At 45.9% G+C, this 19,297-nt stretch overlaps 1 protein-coding gene and 1 long non-coding RNA gene across 6 annotated transcripts in view; one reads left to right on the top strand and one right to left on the bottom strand.

Annotated features, from left to right (window-relative positions):
* Positions 1-313: 313 nt before the first annotated feature.
* On the bottom strand, positions 314-14,453 carry LOC118356032. 3 transcript variants are annotated; one of them, XR_004819366.1, is made up of 4 exons: positions 14,317-14,453; positions 4,397-4,491; positions 4,183-4,297; positions 314-477 (listed from the first exon to the last, which is right to left on the bottom strand). It is a non-coding gene; the product is annotated as an uncharacterized LOC118356032 (long non-coding RNA). The 3 variants fall into 3 exon arrangements; XR_004819367.1 differs by having other exon boundaries at positions 4,397-4,529; positions 14,317-14,448; XR_004819368.1 differs by lacking the exon at positions 314-477 and adding an exon at positions 2,881-3,792.
* F11R (F11 receptor) overlaps positions 14,400-19,297 on the top strand; it is a 22,755-nt gene continuing 17,857 nt past the window's right edge. For 2 of the 3 annotated variants that reach the window (XM_027611457.2, XM_027611456.2), the window contains exon 1: positions 14,400-14,702. In XM_027611457.2, coding sequence (XP_027467258.1) covers positions 14,642-14,702 — 61 coding nt within the window. In that variant the 5' untranslated portion in view covers positions 14,400-14,641. The remainder of the gene's footprint in view (positions 14,703-19,297) is intronic. The other variant, XM_035722265.1, reaches the window with a different exon arrangement.

Raw genomic sequence — 19,297 nt, 5'->3', positions numbered from 1 at the left:
TAGAACAATTGTGTGTGTGTATTTTTTTTTTATTTTTATTTTTTTTTTTTTAAAGATTTTATTTATTTATTTGAGAGAGAGAGAATGAGAGATAGAGAGCACGAGAGGGAAGAGGGTCAGAGGGAGAAGCAGACTCCCTGCCGAGCAGGGAGCCCGATGCGGGACTCGATCCCGGGACTCCAGGACCACGACCTGAGCCGAAGGCAGTCGCTTAACCAACTGAGCCACCCAGGCGCCCGTGTGTGTGTATTTTTAAAAAAGATTTTATCTATTTATTTGAGAGAGGAACGAGAGCACAGAAAAGAGTGAGAGAGAGAAGCAGACTCCCCAATGAGCAGGGAGCCCGATGTGGGGCTGGATCCCAGGACCCTGAGATCGTGACCTGAGCCGAAGGTAGGAGCTTAACTGACTGAGCCATCCAGGCGCCCCTAGAACAGTTGTTTTCAGCCCAGGATACACATCAGAATCATCTGGTACCTAAAAACAAACAAAAAAATGTTTGGGCCCTCTCCCAGATTTGGAATCTTGGAGGTGGGACCTGGGTAGTAGTGGTTTTATGAGCCTTTGAAGTGAATCTGATGTGCAGTCAGGAGCCAGGCCCACTGCTCCGGAGGTCAGCAGACAGGCCTCGCTTGGTTGGCCTTGTGCCATGACTGTTCCTTTACATACTGTCTATGGCTGCTTTTGTGCAAAAAATGACAGAATAGTGTGACAGGGACTGTGTGTCCTTCAGATCCTAACATTTTTATTATCTAGTCCTTTCTAGACATGGTTTGCCTGCCCTTGCCCCAGACCTTCAGGTCCCCAGCCCAACCTCACCTCCCTGAGACTTTGTCACTGGCTTTAGCAAACGAAAGGGCGGTGCCCAGCAGTGAGTGATGGATGTCACTCTTCATGCCCACAGGTGTTTCAAACATAGATTGCAGGTATGGGGACTTCGGCGCCACCAAAGACAGGCCCCAGTTTTTATCAACACTGTTCTTTTTTTTTCTTTTAAGATTTTATTTATTTATTTGAGAGAGAGAGAGCACAAGTAGGCAGAGCGGCAGGCAGAGGGAGAGGGAGAAGCAGGCTCTCCCCCAAGCAAGGACCCCGACGTGGGGCTTGATCCCAGGACGCTGGGATTATGACCTGAGCCGAAGGCAGCCGCTTAACCAACTGAGCCACCCAGGCGCCGTCAGCACTGTTCTTTGATCCAACACTGGATTGAACAAAATTTAATTGATAAAATGAGAAAGCTCATGCTTGCTGACAAAATTCATCACTACCCAGTAGGTGTGTAACTTCCCTCTACTATGGGGTATAGTTCGATGCATATCTTTCCAGACCTTTTACATGTTTTCACATCAGAGCTCTGACTTCTTAGGTTTGGTATTTGAAGCTTTTATTCCTTGAGGTGCCCGGCTGGCTCAGTCCATAGAGCATGAAACTCTTGATCTGGGGATTGTAAGTTCGAGCCCCATGATGGGTGTAGAGATTACTTTCAAATAAAATCTTTAATAAATAAATAAATTCTTACTTTCAAATAAAATCTTAAATAAATAAATAAATGAAATTCTATTCCTTTATTTGTGAAAGAGAAAGTTGGGTCGCGGATGGACCCAATTTTCTGAATTTTCAAGTTTCTGGAGAAATCCCTTCAGACATAGCTTGCATTCCTTGCCTTTCTCTCCCCTTCTTCCTCCTGGACCGGAGGACCTAGGCCCCCCTCCCCCATCTTTTATGTCACAACCCACCCTGCACTGTCACAAAATCTGCTGTTCGCCTGGGCTGTGCAGGTCCTCTGTCACGGCTCTCCCATCCTCCCCCTGGGCGAACCACAGCACAATACTGTGAACTTATCTGGGTAGTGCTAGGTCTGCAGATAAATCGAAATATGTGATTCTAGGCCAAGGTTTGGCAAATAGTAGATGTCTGTACTTTCCTCAAATACCCACATCCCTTTGGTTTTCAGACTGGTTCAAGTTTTTCCTGGGGTCTAATTTCTCTCTTTGTTTGCATCTTAACTGTTCTAGTCTTTTTTTTTTTTTAAGATATTTTTTATTTGGGGCACCTGGGTGGCTCAGTCGGTTAAGCAACTGCCTTTGGCTCAGGTCATGATCCCGGAGTCCCAGGATCGAGTCCCGCATCGGGCTCCCTGCTCGGCGAGGAGCCTGCTTCTCCCTCTGGCCCTCACCCCTCTCAGGTACTCTCTCTCTCATTCTCGCTCTCTCAAATTAATAAATAAATCTTTAAAAAAAAGATATTTTTTATTTGTTTATTTGACAGACAGAGAGCATAGGTAGGCAGAGGGGCAGGCAGAGGGAAAGGGAGAAGCAGGCTTTCTGCTGAGCAGGGAGCCCGTTGCAGGGCTCGATCCCAGGATCCTGGGATCATGACCTGAGCCGAAGGCGGTCACTCAACCGACTGAGCCACCCAGGCGCCCCTGTTCTAGTCTTTTTTTTTCCCCCTCCTCAAGTATTATAATTTGATTATAGCATTTCTTTTCTTTCTTTCTTTTTTTTTGGAAGCATACTTTTCCTACAATAAAATGCACAGTTAAGTGTTCAGTTCATTGAGTTTTGACAGTTGTATGCTCACTTGTGACTACCATCCTGATAAGATCTAGGACTCTAAAATCCCCAGAATTTTTCTGGGGCCTCCTTCCATTCAGTTCCATCCTTAATCTTTCCTTTTTTTTTTTTTTTTTTTAAGATTTTACTTATTTATTTGAGAGAGAGAGAATGAGAGATAGAGAGCACGAGAGGGAAGAGGGTCAGAGGGAGAAGCAGACTCCCCGCTGAGCAGGGAGCCCGATGCAGGACTCGATCCCAGGACTCCAGGGTCATGACCTGAGCCGAAGGCAGCCGCCTAACCAACTGAGCCACCCAGGCGCCCTCTTTCCTTTTTTTTTTAAAGATTTTATTTATTTATTTGAGAGAGAGAGAGAGAGAGAGAGAACAGAATGGGGGGAAGGGCAGAGGAAGAGGCAGAAGCAGAGCAGGCAGCCGGATGCGGATGTGGGTGGGCTCTCAATGCCAGGACCCCAGGTTTATGACCTGAGCCGAAGGCAGACGCTGAACCAACTGAGCCACCCAGGCACCGCATCCTTAATCTTTTCTGTCTTCTATCACCATAAACTAGGTTTTTAGCTTCCATCCTAGCCTGCCAACCTACATGATTTGCTTTCTTCTGTTTAGCCAGTGAGGGTCAGAGAGGGTCCTGGAGGTAAACTGAGCTGGCCTGCTACATGACCGACCGTGCCCTCTGGCTTGATCATCGATTGTTAAGAGAACATTCCTCTTTCTCCCTCATTAACTCTTTGGTTCATAACGTTGATAGCTGTCCCATCCCATTACTTTGCCCTGTAAAGTTCTTCCCTGTCCTCATCGCTATTTTGGCAGGTGAGGCTGGGGGAGCCCGAGTCTACCAGCAGTCCGTGCCCTTGCCTTCTCTGCCTTTCTTTCCAGACTACATTGGCCTCTTCAGACTTTGTCTGCAGCAGGCTGTGTTGCCCATATACTCATGTCATACCCACCACTCAACATTTTTGTTGTTATCCCTTCCCAGTTGATTTGAGCTCTTCAAAGGCAGGAACCGGCTTTGCAGTCCCTGACCAGCGGTGCCCCAGAGGAACAACACAAATTCTCCGTAGGTGCTTGTTGAGCCTCACCAGCCTGCCAACTTCCAGAATCTTTTAATTTCAGCCTTTTTGAAACATTGCTGCCTGAGCCTGGCTGTCTCAGTCAGCAGAGCATGTGACTCCTGATCTCAGGGTGGTGAGTTCAAGACTAACGATGGGCGTAGAGCTTACTTAAAAAAAGAGAGAGAGAGAGAGAGAGAGAGTTGATTTCTTGGGGCGCCCGGCTGGCTCAGTCGGTGGAGCATGTGACTCTTGATCTCGGGGTTGTGAGTTTGGGCCCCACATTGGGTGTAGCGATAACTTAAAAATCATAAAAAGAAAAAGAAAAAATTTAAAAATAACATTTTTATCTTATCAGTCAGAGTTGATCATTTATAATAAGTCCTTGTTGTCTAGTGGCCCAGGCCCTTGTTTCGGCCTGGCCTTTTAAGCAATCTGTAGCCCGAATCTGGCGTCACCCTGCCTTTCCAAACTTCTCATTCTGTGCCTGCCGCCACCAGCCTGGTTTCTTTAGTGGCATAAGTAGACTCTGTTCCCTCCTGACCCTGGCATTTGCTCACCATTTCCCCTGTTTGGGAAGCTTCCAGTCTCTTTTGTTATTACTCCGAATTTCACAAGAATTAGAAGAATGTATTTGGCAGGACACTTGCTATCCTCATCCAGAGGGCTTTTAAACTGAAGAAAAAGGGAGAAAAATAACCAGATAATATTATATAACCGGCTTCCATGAAGGGCAGGAAAACCAGGAGAACAGGGGATAAGGTACACACTTACCATGCTGTCTTATAACTTTAATGGCTCTTCACCTTGCTGATTTCCTTTTTGTATGGCCAACAACTCCACCAGGACCTGGCTTATAGGCGTTACTTCTGCAGATGTGGAATTTTTGTTGAGGTGTTTAGTAATTCTCAGGGAGAAAAATGCAAGGGGAGAGAGTTGGGAAAAATACTTATGAAAGGTAGCAGGTTATGATGTAACAAGCAAAGGCTACAATAGTGGTCACCACCAGTTACTTTTTAACTATTCCAACTATCTGTAAAATGGTGGTTAAAAGACATCTCTTTGGGGCATCTGGGTGGCCTATTTGTTAAGCGTCTGCCTTCCGCTCAGGTCATGGTCCCAGGTCCTGGGATCTAGTCCCACATAGGGATCCCTGCTCAGCGGGAAGCCTGCTTCTCCCTCTCCCACTCCCCCTGCATGTGTTCCCTCTCTCGCTGTCTCTCTCTGTCAAATAAATTAAAAAATATTAAAAAATAAATAAAAGACATCTCTTTGGATAGTTGTGGAAGTTTATTAGGATAACAAATGTAAAGTACGTGCCATGTGGAACGTGTGGATTTAGAGACATATGTAATAAGCACAAGGAGGTATATAAAATAGCATACGGATTTTGATACTTGGTGGAAGGGAACTTGTGACAGGCTGTGGGAGTGTATGTCATATTTCAAAGAAAATATATTTAATGGAAGAGACAAACATTGTAAGGGTGTAGCTGGATGGATTTTTACAATGTGGACACACTCATTTAACCACCACTGTGGTCAGAAAACATACATTGTATGCACAGATTTAAACTCTGTTGTGACTTGCTTTTTGGCCAACTGTTCAGTCAATTTTTTTTAAAGATTTTATTTATTTATTTGAGAGAGAGAATGAGAGAGAGAGAGTACATGAGAGGGGGGAAGGTCAGAGGGAGAAGCAGACTCCCCGCTGAGCAGGGAGCCCGATGTGGGACTCGATCCGGGGACACCAGGATCATGACCTGAGCCGAAGGCAGTCGCTTAACCAACTGAGCCACCCAGGCGCCCATGTGCAGTCAATTTTTGTAAATGTTCCATGAACACTCGAAAAGAGGGTATATTCTGCAGTTTTGGGGTATAGTGTCCCCTAAATGTCACTTAGGTCCAGTTAATTAATTATGTTGTTCCCATCTGTATCTCTCTCTAGAATTTTCTTGTCTGCTTGTTCTCTCAGCTTCCTACCAGCTTCATTGTGGTCAGTGCTTACATGGGACTTATATACCATGTCTCCTGGGATTCCTATTAACCAAAGAAGAGAAACTAAGCAGAGTTAGACACAAGAAGAGGACTATAGGAAAGCAGATTTTTAAAACTGAAAGAAAACATAAGTTAAGCTCATGGCCAGAGACTCTAAAGAGAACATGAGTCAAGAAGGTTGAGTTGTCGGGGTGCCTGGCTGCCTCAGTCGGGGGAGCCGGTGACTCTTGATCTCGGGGTTGTGGGTTTGAGCCCCACATTGGGTGTAGAGATTACTTAAAATCTTAAAAAAAAAAATAAAATAGGGCGCCTGGGTGGCTCAGTCGTTAAGCGTCTGCCTTTGGCTCAGGTCATGATACCAGGGTCCTGGGATCGAGTCCCACATCGGGCTCCCTGCTCGGCGGGAAGCCTGCTTCTCCCTCTCCCACTCCCCCTGCTTGTGTTCCTGCACTCGCTGTGTCTCTCTCTGTCAAATAAATAAATAAAATCTTAAAAAATAAAAAAATAAATAAATAAATAAAATAAAATCTAAAAAAAAAAAGGTTCAGTTGTCAGATTTCCCAGTGGGATATCCTTCCCACTGATTCATTCTGCTTCTATTCCCATTCCTAATCATTCCTCAACCTATCAAGTCATCCAATTCATTGACCTCACCAAAATTTTGCTATTTATTATTTTACTTACACCTCTGTTTTCCTCATAATCCAGTAGATTCTATGCATGGTTCATCGTTATCTCATTCCTTTGTATAACTAGGAATCAACTTATCAAGAAAGTTCAAGGGGTGGAGCGCCTGGGTGGCTCAGTTGGCTAAGTGACTGCCTTGGGCTCAGGTCATGATCCCGTAGTGCCACATCGGGCTCCCGGCTCAGCGGGGAGCCTGCTTCTCCCTCTGACCCTCTCCCCTCTCATGCTGTTTCTCTCTCTCTTTCTCTCAAATAAATAAATAAATAAAATCTTAAAAAAAAGAAAGAAAGTTCAAGGGGCACCTGGGTGACTCAGTCGGTTAAGCATCCAACTCTTGATTTCAGCTCAGGTCATGATCTTGGGGTGGTAGGATCAAGCCGGTGACGGGCTCTGTGCTCTCTGTACGGAGTCTACTTGAAATTCTCTCTCTCCCTCTGCCCACCCCCTCCCTCATTTGTGCACTCTCTCTGAATAAATAACTAAAATCTTAAAAAGAAAAAGAAGGTTCAAGACCATGGGGTGCCTGGCTGGCTCAGTTGGTGCAGCATGCAACTCTTGATCTTGGGTTTGTGAGCTCGAGCCCCACGTTGTGTGTAGAGATTATTAAAAAAAAAAAAAAAAAACAACTTAAAAAAAAAAGTTTAAGGCCTATAAAAAGGAAATGTTAAAACAATGAAAAGACCTTTAAAAAAGTCTTGTACAAAAGAAAAGACTTAAAAGATTCTTGGATGAGAAGACTCAACTTCCTAAATATATCCGTTTAGTTGAAATTAAGAATAGCTAGAAAAGCTAGAAAAACAGCATCAATGAAGGGGAGCGACTGTTAGTAATTAAAACAATGTGCATGGATAGATAGATGAATTCTATAAACCACACCATATACCAAACTAAATTTCAAATGGATCAAATGGATTAAAACTTTATTTTTTATTTTTTTTAAAGATTTCATTTATTTATTTGACAGGGAGAGACACAGCGAGAGAGGGAACACAAGCAGGGGGAGTGGGAGAGGGAGAAACAGGCTTCCCGCGGAGCAGGGAGCCCGATGCGGGGCTCCATCCCAGGACCCTGGGATCGTGACCTGAGCTGAAGGCAGACGCTTAATGACAGCCACCCAGGCGCCCCATGGATCAAAACTTTAAAGTAAAAATGGAAACTATCAATAAGAATTCTTTCATACTGTTTTGCGTTTTTGAAAGTTGCTAAGACAGTGGATCTTAAAAATCCTCATCACAAGAAAAAGAAAATTTGTAACTAAATATGGTAACAGATGTTAACTAGATTTGAGGTCATTTCATACTATATACAAATATTGAATCATTGTTATATATCTGAAACTAACATAATGTTATATATCAAGTATATCTCAATTAAAAAATTTATACACAAAGAATTATTTGATTATCTTAAAGTGGGGAAGATATTTTTAACTTTGAGTTAAAATTTAGAAGCCATTAAAGAAAAGACGGATAAAGTACAAAACAAGCAATTGAAAGCCTTCTGCCTGCCTGGCAAAGACACAAACATCACACACGTCGAGTCAAAAGACAAACAGCCAACTGGGGGAAAAATCAACTCAGAGTGTACACAAAGGTCTAAATCCTGAATGTGTAAAGAGCCCTTACAAATGGATAAGAAAAAGACTACCCCAATAAAAAATGAGCAAAACCTATGAAGAGACGGTTCATAGAATACACAGGACTCTTAAAGTTAGGGGATGTTCAGTTTGAGATACACAAATTAAAACTAAACTGAGGTTTTATTTATTTATTTTTATTTTTTATTTTTTTAAAGTCACCATTTGCTTTATTCTTTTTTTTTTTTAGCTTTAAAGATTTTATTTATTTATTTGACAGAGAGACAGAGATAGTGAGGGAGGGAACACAAGCAGGAGGAGTGGGAGAGGGAGAAGCAGGCTTCCCGCAGAGCAGGGGGCCTGATGTGGGGCTGATCCCAGGACCCAGGGATCATGACCTGAGCTGAAGGCAGACGCTTAACTACTGAGCCACCCAGGTGCCCCTAAACTGAGGTTTTAGTTCACATTATTCAGATTAGCAAAAATGCAAATGTTTGATAAAGCACTCTTTTGCAAGACTATGGGAGAATAGATATGCTAACAGATTATGTAAATATATATGGATACGAACTGTAGCGAGGACTATCTGTCAATATCTGCATACACCTTTGACCGACCCAGCATTCACATGTCCTGAGATTTATCCTACAAATAAGCTTCCATCCGTGTGAAATGATACCCGTGCACGTTTATTCATTTCATTACCTATGTTAGCAAAAGACTGTAAGTAATCCAGGTGTTTCTAAGTCAAAACTGGCTAAATAAACATCATAAGTATACAACAGAATGTTATGTAACTGTAGAAAAGAATGAAAAAGCTCTCGGGGCACCTGGGTGGCTCAGTTGGTTAAGCGACTGCCTTTGGCTCAGGTCATGATCCTGGAGTCCCAGGTTCGAGTCCCTGCATTGGGGCTCCCTGCACAGCAGGGAGTCTGCTTCTCCCTTTGACCCTCCCCCATCTCATGCTCACACTCTCTGTCTCTCTCTCAAATAAATAAATAAAATCTTTAAAAAAAAAAAGGAATGAGAAAGCTCTCTGTGTACTCAGGAAGAACCTCCAAGATGCATTGTTACATGATAAAAGATGTTCTATGCTATCTTTTGTGTAAAAAAAAAAGTAAGATAATATGGAGATGTGTATGTATGTATATCCACACAATAATTAATTATTTAATTTGCCTAATTATTTATAATTGCTTATGTTTAGCAAAAAGAAACCCTGGAAGGACAGAGAACTAGTAAGAACTAGTAAGAGATGTAGGGCGCCTGGGTGGGTCAGTTGGTTAAGCAACTGCCTTAGGCTCAGGTCATGATCCTGGAGTCCCGGGATCGAGTTCCGCATCGGGCTCCCTGCTCAGCAGGGAGTCTGCTTCTCCTCCCTCTGACCTTCCCCATTCTCATGTGCTCTCTCTCTCTCTCATTCTCTCTCTCAAATAAATAAATAAAATCTTAAAAAAAAAAAAAGAACTAGTAAGAGATGTAAACCTCTTTAGCATTCTTGCTGCTTTCTCCATCCACTTGCTTAGGAAAAACCCAACTATGGTCAAACCCAACTAACCACTAACTCTTTTCCTGCAGTCAAACAGCTAGAGTAAATTTACACCAGTGTGACTGGTCTTTCTTCAAAGTTTATGTTCCCAAATATTAGTACGCAGTTAACAGTGCTCACCAGTACTAATACACACTTTCCAAGTATGTTCAGTTCCTGTCTCCACTTCTCCCCACCCTGTATTTATTTTTTTAACACAACCTCAAGATTTCATTGTCTTCCTAATAAAACAAAATATGAAGCTTAAAACTGGATCACTGGGCCCTTCTTATCTCCTCCCTTGCGTCTCCTAACAGCCAGCATTCTCTTAGATCTGCAGTTGGGCTCAACACATTCAGCCCTCAGTGCTCTCTTCTTTGTACTATTATAGCCTTTTACTGGAAAATGAGCTCCGTCTGCCCACCATGGCCACTTCGCTTCCTGTCATCATGCCGCTTCCCTTGAGCCTACAGATCTTTTGTCCTTATACTGCGTCACTTTGTAGGCTGGTGCTCACCACACCTGTCACAGAAAGTCTGGCAGATTCTAGAAACACTCACCATATTTGTGGAAGTGTTATTGGTACAGAAAGCTCTCCCCACTCTTTAGATCTCCCGAGCTTCCTTTTCCCTCTGCACTCTTTGCAACTGACTTTGCCCTATACTCCACTAAGAACAGAAAGCAGTCACTTCCCCACGAACAAACGAACCGCCTGTACCATGCATTTTCCTCTTGTTGCGGAGGATGGTTAGCTCTGTTCCCTTTTAACGCTCAACTTGAGCATCTCATCTCCTCTCTCCTCAAGAACTCGGTACTGCAACTGTCCCCTCTTTCTCATACAGCATGGATGTTTTTTTCTCTCTGCTGGATCATTGCTATTAGCATACAGTGTTTCCATGCAAACAAAATACATACTCTGACTTCCTCCACCTGCCCTCCAGGTTGCTGCTCCTTTTCTCTGCTGCCCTCCCAGCAAAACCCCTTTGAACTGTTTGTGGTCACTGTCTTTACTTCCTTTTTTTTTACTTCCTTAATCTACATTCTCTCCTTAGCCTACTCCATGCAGGTTTTATTGCCTACCCCACTACTCCATTGAAACTTCTTTCAAGATGACCCATGAATGACACACGAGGATTAGTTATTAGATACAGGTGACCCTGGGAAGGGGTGTGCCTTTGGACTAGGTGCCTCTCTTCAGTGAACTCCCAAAGAAGCCAACAACTGCGGCAGTCAGTCCTTATTCCTGAAGGGAAGCATGTCACTATGCATGTTTGTACGTGCACAAAACTTTACATTTCAAAAAGGATAAAGAATTATTTTTTAAGATTTCATTTATTTATTTGAGAGAGAGAATGAGAGACAGAGAGCACGAGAGGGAAGAGGGTCAGAGGGAGAAGCAGACCCCCCGCTGAGCAGGGAGCCCGATGTGGGACTCCATCCCGGGACTCCAGGATCATGACCTGAGCCGAAGGCAGTCGCTTAACCAACTGAGCCACCCAGGTGCCCCAAGGATAAAGGATTTTTTAAAAAAATATGTCAAGCCTAACGGAAAATGGCAGAGCGTAGTCAGGATAAAGTCGGGCGGAGTCAGGAATGTATATCAATTTTTGGACTTGAATTGCAGATTTGAATTTGGTTTTCCTAGAGACCAAAGCAAAATGCCTAACAGGATTGCTTATAAAATTCAAGGTATCCATAAGACAAATATATGACAGAAATGTGGCATCTCTCAACAGGAACATCTGGGAATATCAATACCTAGAATGTTGGGAGTGTACCATGCTGGCTTGGAAAGAGGTCACTTCAGGATTCTGTTTTCAACTCCGTCCTTGTTCAATATTTTTGTTAACCTATTGGATTATGCTATAGAAAGCATGTTTATGAAACTTGCATATAACAGAAATTCAGATGCAAATGCTAATGTATTGGATGACAGAATCAAGATTTATGTTTAATAATCCTTTCCAGAATTTTCTACTTTGCAGGCAAACTCACCAGTCTGAAAACTGGGGCACCTGGGTGGCTCAGTCAGTTAAATGTCTGCCTTTGGCTCAGGTCAGGATCTTAAGATCCTAGGATTGAGTCCCACTTCAGGCTCCCTGCTCAGCGGGGAGTCTGCTTTACCTTCTCCCTCTGCCCCTCCCCGTGATGGTGCTCTCTCTCTCTCTCTCTCTAATAAATAAATGAAATCTTTAAAAAAAAAAGAGACTATAAGGTTTGTGTCCCATTTGGGTTGCCCCCCACCAAAAGAATTTTAAAAAGACAACAAGAAACAAATGTCAATGACAATGAGATTTATGAACTTACTATTTATGTAAGCAACTTTATGGAACTTGGAGTATCAAATCATTTGCATGCTCCAAAATTATTTTCATGCTTTATACTTGTATACACAAATATTTTGTATAGAAATAACTGGGATGCATACTATTTGTATTTACTTTTTTCATTTAATTTTAACCGTGGACATTTTTGTGCCTACTTTTCTATACATTAATATTTCATTTTCAAAGCAAAAAATATGAAATCAAATAAGGTTAAAAGCAAATGAACTTTACTTAAGAAACAACTGTACAAGTATAGGATGTGAGAGACCTGACTTAACAGTCGTCCGAGTGAAAATAAAGACTTGTGGGTTTTAGTTTGCCACAAGTTGACTATAACTAACTCAGGGTTGTGATATGGCTATTGTATTTGTGAATGCATTCTTGTGCTGTAAGTACCAGCGATGGAGAGAGCCGTCATGGCATGGCAGTGCTTAAAATGGACCAGGTGCTGTGTAAGCATATTACATGTGTTACATTAGTTAATCCTTGTTTTGCTAGAAGGTATTACTGTCATAACTACCTTCTGTAGGCAGAAATTTTCAGAGATGTGAGCTGGCGAAGGACTAGCTAGAAACAGGGGGAATGGATTTGAATTGAGATCTGCCCATCTCATGGAGAGTTGGTTTCTCCAGTGCTCAGTTCAGATCTTGGCAGTAAAATATAAGAGGTTATCTCCAGACAGGGGGTGGGGTGCGATGGGGGTAGGGGGGGCGGGGGTGGGGGAGGCTTGTGAAACCATACTGTATGAAGACTCTTTGAAGGATTTAAGGATGTTTAGCTTGGAGAAGGAAAGACTTACAAGGCTCATAATAAGAATATTGAAATACTTGAAGGAAGGGCTGTCATTGGCAAAGAATAATGAGATTATTTTGTGTAACTCCAGAGAGCAGAGGCTGAAGTTACCAGGAAGCAGATTCCAGAAAGGATACTTTAACAGTTAAGAGCTGTACAAAAAGGGTGCCTGAGTGGCTCTGTACGTTAAGCAACTGCCTTTGGCTTGGGTCATGATCCTGGAGTCCTGGGATCAGGCCCCACATGGGAGGTCCCTGCTGGGGAGGGGGAGTCTGCTTCTCCCTCTGACCCTCCCCCCTCTCGTGCTCTCTCTCTCTTTCTCTCTCTCTCTCTCTCTCTCTATTAAATAGATAAAACCTTAATAAAAAAAAAGTCCTACAAAAAGCAGAATGGTCTGCCTTGAGAATTTTCAGAAGAGTTTAAGCAGAGGCTGTTTAAACTCTGGTTGTATGGACCTTCCTATGCAGGGCAAGAGGATGACCCAAATAACCTCTAAGATGACTCTTCCTCCTAAAGACTCCCTATCAGTATTGGAGTTCCTCTAACCTGCTCAAATTCCCCCATCTTGAAGTTTTCTGACACTCACAGCCCGCCCCCTCCCCCGCCCCCCGCCCCGTGATTGGTTCCTTCCCCTGGCTCTTCCATTCCCTTGTATCTGCCTCTCTCTTCAAGGCGTTACATTCCTTTGAGGGTAAAGAACAGAATTTTGCACATGGCAGGCACCCAAATATTTGTTTCGATTTAGTAACACGAGGTTTCTTTTGGTAACATATTGTCTTGTTTCCCGTATCAGTCTTGGGAGTAGATAGTAAGCCATTTGAAGTCAGAGACTGTGATTTATATTTATCTGTATTTCCTTCCCTACAACACCCACTAGGTGCTTGATAACCATTGCTTTAAATTGAGTGCAACTGGAAGTGGACCAAGGACTGGGAGCAAAGGTGCGAGATGCAAAAGGTCGAAGAATACTACCGTTTTGCATAAAGGTGTGGGCTTCTTACTTGCAATGAAATAATGTTCAGGAAGTTTTCCAACAGGCAAGATCAGTTAAAATTAAGTCATTGTAAAATAAAAGCTAGAAATAGTGAAAGTGTTGAGTTTCAATTAAAAGCGACACAATAATATAAATATTAACAGAAAGTTCGAGTAGTAACATAGTCTATGGCAAGAGGGGCTTAGCACCCAACTATCAGGCACAGAGAGAAGAGAAACAATTTTGAAAGGCAGGGCTCCGCTGATTCATCGAACATGTGTAAAGGACAAATGCAATCACTCACAGTGATATTTACAGAACATCTGTCTGTAGGTCAGTTTGTATTACCTGGGTGTGTTTGGTGTACATATTGGGTGTTGAAAGTTCTTGAGAGAATGCAATCCTGCTTTTCCCACTTTTGGGTTGAGGGCTCCCTTCCCCTCTCCTTCCCCTCCCTTCTCTCTGCATAGTCCCCCTCAAAGCTTAATGCTGCCAGTGGGGCCGACAGAGGTTCATGGTTCGAGGCTCGTCTCCAGGTATCATTCCACTTCTCTCCCGGTCCTCTCCCCGCACCCTCGCACATGAATGTGTGGTTTTCACTGGCCAAGGTTTCCGTAGCCGCCAGCAGTTTACATCCAAACAAACACACAAACCACAGAAAACGCAACCAGGCTGCTCTCCGCGGCCCCGCAGTACGACAACTTGGCCTCCCTCCTCCTTCGAGGTATTCCCCTCCACCCCCAGCTCTCACTCAGGACCCAGCCAGTCAGAAAGTCCCTACTTCAGGAACGCCGCCCAATCAGGGTGTCCTCACCTGCAGAAGGTGAGGCCCGGTCTCCTTACGCGACAGTCTCCTGGGCCAATCGGAGGCGGCTCGGGCTTGGAAAGGCGCCAATCGGTCCAAGTGGGGAGGAGTGGGCGAGGTCGCACCTGGCGACGGTGAGTCACTCAAGGGAGCGGCGGCTCCCTCCACCAATCGGAACGCGCAGGGGCGGGGCGCAGGCCAATCGTCGTGGGGGGGGGCGGAGCCGGGCGGAGCTCAACCTGGTGGCTGCAGTTTAGTCCCCGAGCGGCTGCGGGTGAAGCTGTCTCACCCCGCGGGGCTCTAGTCGCCGTGTCGTATCGGTACCCTGATCGTCATGGGGACGGAGATGAGAACAGGGAGGAAACTGTTGCTTCTCTTCACATCGGTCATCCTGTGTAAGTTCCCGGAGTTTCGGGAGGAATCGGTGCGTCGGGTCAGCGGTTGGAGGGAGGTGCTCCCCACGCCTCTCGCCCGCGGGAGGGGAGGAGTTGAGAAACCTGCCAGCCTCACCCTCCTGGTCCCCCTTTCCACCCCAGCCCTCCCCTGTTTCCCCTCCTCCCTACCCTGGCGGTGGCTGGCTCCCCTCCCCCACACAGGTCCCCTTACACCCACCGGGAGGGAGCCGCGGCTTCCGCACGTAGCCGAAAACGAGGGTTGGGGTAGCCCCACTTTTCCCAGCCTCACTTACTGTCGAGGGCCCTGCACACATCCACCCAGACGTACCCCTCCGCACGCACCTGGGAAGGGCCATCATGCCCTCCAACACGCACACGAATTCCGCGCACTACCCGAGAGAAGCCTGAGCCTCGCACCCCTGACTCCTCTGTCCCCTGAATGCCCTGTTCCTGAAGGGCCCTCGGAAAATCTAATGGAGGTCAGGTGGGGTGGACATCTCTTTCCCTGGCTGTTGCTGAAGGGGGCTCCTTAGCTCCCCCGGATCTTTGGGTTGCGGTGGTTGCTCTGGCTAAAGTGTCTGGGTGCAAAGTCTGAAAGGAAATAAATTTGAGATCTCACCTTTCTCAGAGCACAGCACTTAAAGTTCCTTTCTGGGGTAGCTACCTCGAGAGTCCTTAATAAATGTTGACTGAGTGACTATTCCCAGGGGGAGGACCTGTCTGTTGGTTGGCTGGATCCTTCTCACAGCCAGGACTCTGCCCTCCCCCGACCGCTTCTGGGAGTTTTTGTTTCCTTTGTAAACTCCCTTTCCTGTGGAACAATGAGGCTCACTTGCTGGGCCATGCCTCTGTCTATAGATAGGTTTGGGCGGACAGAGTGTATGGTTTGGGTCACCCAGTTAGGCACCCTGTGTCCCCAGCTGGACGTATATCTGTCAGGTTCATGAGTGCCTGTAAGTGTGCTTCTGTGGATTCTTGTGTCAGTACGTGATCTGTAGGAACCTTTGTTTTTCCCTCGAGGTCCATGCTTTAGGAAGTGTAAAAGAAATGAACAGTTACAGTCAGCATCGGTGGTTATAAGGCAGTTCATTTTGCTGTTTTGAAGGGTGGAAATGGATTCCCTGCCCTTAGACGGGTGGATTGACAGCTCCTTTGTCCCTTATCACAAAAACATAAGCCCTTGGGGTAAACTGGACCAGAGGCAAGTCTAACCCTATCCCTATTGTACAGATACGGAAACAAGTCCAAAGAGGGGAAATGACTTTTCCAGATTGACATTCCATGTGGGTATGGAACCAAAGTTTCCTGAGCCCCTTCTCCTTTTTCCACTGCTGGGTCCAGCATCTCAAGCACCCCGTGGCACAGGAACCATGATTTCAAACATCAGTTTGGCATAACGCCCCCGGGTCCACTCTCTTACCTTCTCTAACTTGTCCCTTTCATTCTATGCCTCCACTTTCCTCTTTGATTCAGTTTCCATGTTTCTCCTATTCTCCACCTTTCTTACTTCTGCCTGTATTTTAGAACTGCTCATGACACTCATGGTCTTCCTTTGGTTCTTTGTGGTGCTCCTACTGGTACAGAACCTCGTGCTGAACAGTGCTTTCCCACCGCCGCCCCCCCCCCCCCGAAGTTTCTCATCAGTGATGCTATCTGTGACCATGTGTGTCGGGCTTACAAGCTTCCTGAAGCTGGCATCCTTCTTCCTTCTCCTCTTCCTTCTTCTCTCATTTTTTACATTGTGACATCCCCCAGTAGCCCATACTGGCACTGAAAGAGTTGGGATAGCCCCATTCTGAGCTTGGGGGTGTCCTCTAGTCTGTTCAGGGATTCACATGGAGCCTGAGGTGAGGTTGCATTAGCTTGACAGGACAGTGGGTGCTGGGAAGTGACATGCCCAGGGGATGGGGGAACTGACCATATCACATTTAAATCCGGCTAGACCTGGGGGGAGGAATTTAATTAGTAAAATGAGGATGGAAATAGGAATCAGATGACCTCACCTGGTTTCTAGTTTGGCTCTCTGCCATATTTGTGATCTTAGGCTAGTGCCCAGTCTTTCCATCTGTGGACAGGAGTAATAATGCTTGTCCTGCGGGTTGACCAGGATAATAACTACATTACATGTCCATGAAGGGATGACTATCATTGGGCAGCTGTTAACCCCTTTGGATTTTGTGAGGAGGAAAGAATGCTGCCCCAGGAGAGTTGGTCAAAGGAAGCAAGGTTTCCTCCTCCTAGATCCCAAATGGCAAAGGTAAAAAGGTAAGGGCTTTTTCTTGGGTGTCTGGTCTGTCCTCTGGCCCTGGGGTGTCTGGAGCATATGTGGGTGCCCTTGTGTTGTCTCTTCTCCCACCACGGCTGTTGCTCCTTGTGGGCTCTGCCATCAGGGAGGAAGAACAAAAGGCAGGATATGATCAAGTTCAAGCAGAGGCCCAACGCCAGCCCTGGGAAGCCTTGTGGAGAGGAAAGCCTGAGCTGCTGGGGCAGGGATTGCAGCCCAAACACTGAGGGAACTGGGCTTGGGAAAAGCACAACCAGTGACCAAAAGCACGGTCTCCCTCTTCCCGGGGAGCCTGCACTTAGAAAGGTTTCCAGCAATCTCCCAGGCAGGGAGAGGCATTTCTGCTTATAGCAGCGTCTTGTGTGAATAGGAGGACTTTGGGTGTAACCACGGGGAAGAAGGGGGAGCCTGGGTTGGAACCCTGGTTCTTTTCTCCCATCCCACTTGAGTGGGGGATCCCCACCTGATACTCCAGAAGACAGGAGCTGCTGCCCCGTGTGTGGGTCAGTCTGAGTGCTTGTCTTCTCTTCCGATGTTTCTGACTCAAGCCCTTCCACCTTTGCTGTTCAGCTTTGCTCGCTTTACCTCAAACTGCACATTGGTGAGTCAATTCTCCTTTCCCCTCGCTCTACCACTGGTTGAATTTACTCCCAGGAAAGAATTGTTCCCTCGAAACCTGAAACCTAGCCCTGAAACCTAGCGGCTGACGACTGCCAGGCAGCCAGGTGGAACTAGGAACTGGGAAATGCCCGGTAGTGGGATTCCAGTGCCCGCCTCCATCTGTACCTCCTGGCTCCAGGACACTTTGACTTCACGATGTTTCTAGTTTCTTTGTGACCTAGGCATGCCTGGGGTCTCCAGGCTAGTTTTGGTTTGGGGTAGAGCTCTTGTAATTAAAAAAAATAAAGTTTTATTTATACTTAGAACAGGTTAATACGTTGATATACACCACAGACATGTACTCCATCAGTCACGTTCTTTTTTTCACTTTGGATACCCCGGAGATCTTTTCATATTGGCATTATGGGTGTTGTGGTCTTGGTCTTTTTTTTTTTTTTTTTTAAAGATTTTATTTATTTATTTAAGAGAGAGAGAGAGAGAGAGAGAGAGAGAGAGAGAGAAACAGCTTGAGAGGGGAGAGGGTCGGAGGGAGAAGCAGGCTTCCTGATGAGCCGGGAGCCCGATGCGGGACTCGATCCCGGGACTCCAGGATCATGACCTGAGCTGAAGGCAGTCGCTTAACCAACCGAGCCACCCAGGCGCCCAATGGTCTTGGTCTTCAAGATCCCACCACTGTCCACCCCCCACCCCCCTCCCCCAAGTCACCGGATCAAAGGCCACCTATTCTGTGGACACTGAAAGGGCTGACACCTTCGCTCAAAGATAGATTGAAAAACTATACCCATTTTGCATGATTGAGTGGGAAATAATGGAGCTTATTTTTCACATGTTAGTATTGAGGAGAGAGACCTTGGGGACCTCTAAACTCAGACTTGCTTCCTTTTCAGAGGTTCAGGAAAGATCTGGATGACCACTTGTCAGATGTAATTGTGAAAGAGGGTGCAGTGTTGTGGGGAGTGGGTTGTGGGAAGCCACGTGAGTGGATGCATACTGAGCTTTTCCAGGCATTGAAAACTCAGAGTTCATCTGTCTGGGACGCCCTGATAAGCAGGGTTTCTGTCTAAAGTCCGGCTGTGGCATTAGTTTTGCAATGTTGGGGGTAGGACAGGAGGAAGCAGCTGGCTGACAGGAGGCTTGATGCCAGGCCCTTGGAGTGAGCCCTGGGTGGGCGGGGCACAACCTTCCCTTGTACTGGGGAGATGGGTGGGGAGCGGGAGGAGCGGAGCAGGTAGAACTGGAAATTCTGCAGAGAGGGCAGGAGGGAGCCGTGGAGTGAAAGCTCTCCTGTCCCACACTGCTGATCCCACCTTCTGCCATCCTGAGGGCCATTCCAGCCACTGACGTCACTCAAAGCGCAGCCAGGAAGGGCGGCTTAGTCTCAGCCCAGCCTGTTGTTGGGCTCACAGAGCATTGCTCCTGCCCACGCATTCCTTATCCGTCCTACCCTCACCTCCAGGAGTCAGTTGAGTCTTTACAGGGTGACTGGTGGGGAGGAAAGGGCAAACCGGGGGTAGAAGCCCTAGGTCCAGGTTCTAATGGTATTGCTTTGTCAAGTTCATTTGTTAATCCAGGAAATGTTGGTGTCTCCAGTGTTCTGAGCACTGTGCTAGAGATAAGGGAAAAAGCAGTGAATCACACTTGCTCCTGAGGGGAGCCAGGGGTATTGGAAACAGTTAGCCCACCTTAAGGT

The sequence above is a fragment of the Zalophus californianus genome, chromosome 10, assembly GCF_009762305.2.
Source record: "Zalophus californianus isolate mZalCal1 chromosome 10, mZalCal1.pri.v2, whole genome shotgun sequence".
NCBI classification, from domain to species: Eukaryota; Metazoa; Chordata; class Mammalia; order Carnivora; family Otariidae; genus Zalophus; species Zalophus californianus.
The sequence above is the reverse complement of the archived record's forward strand: the minus strand, read 5'-3'. Positions and strand labels throughout refer to the sequence as shown.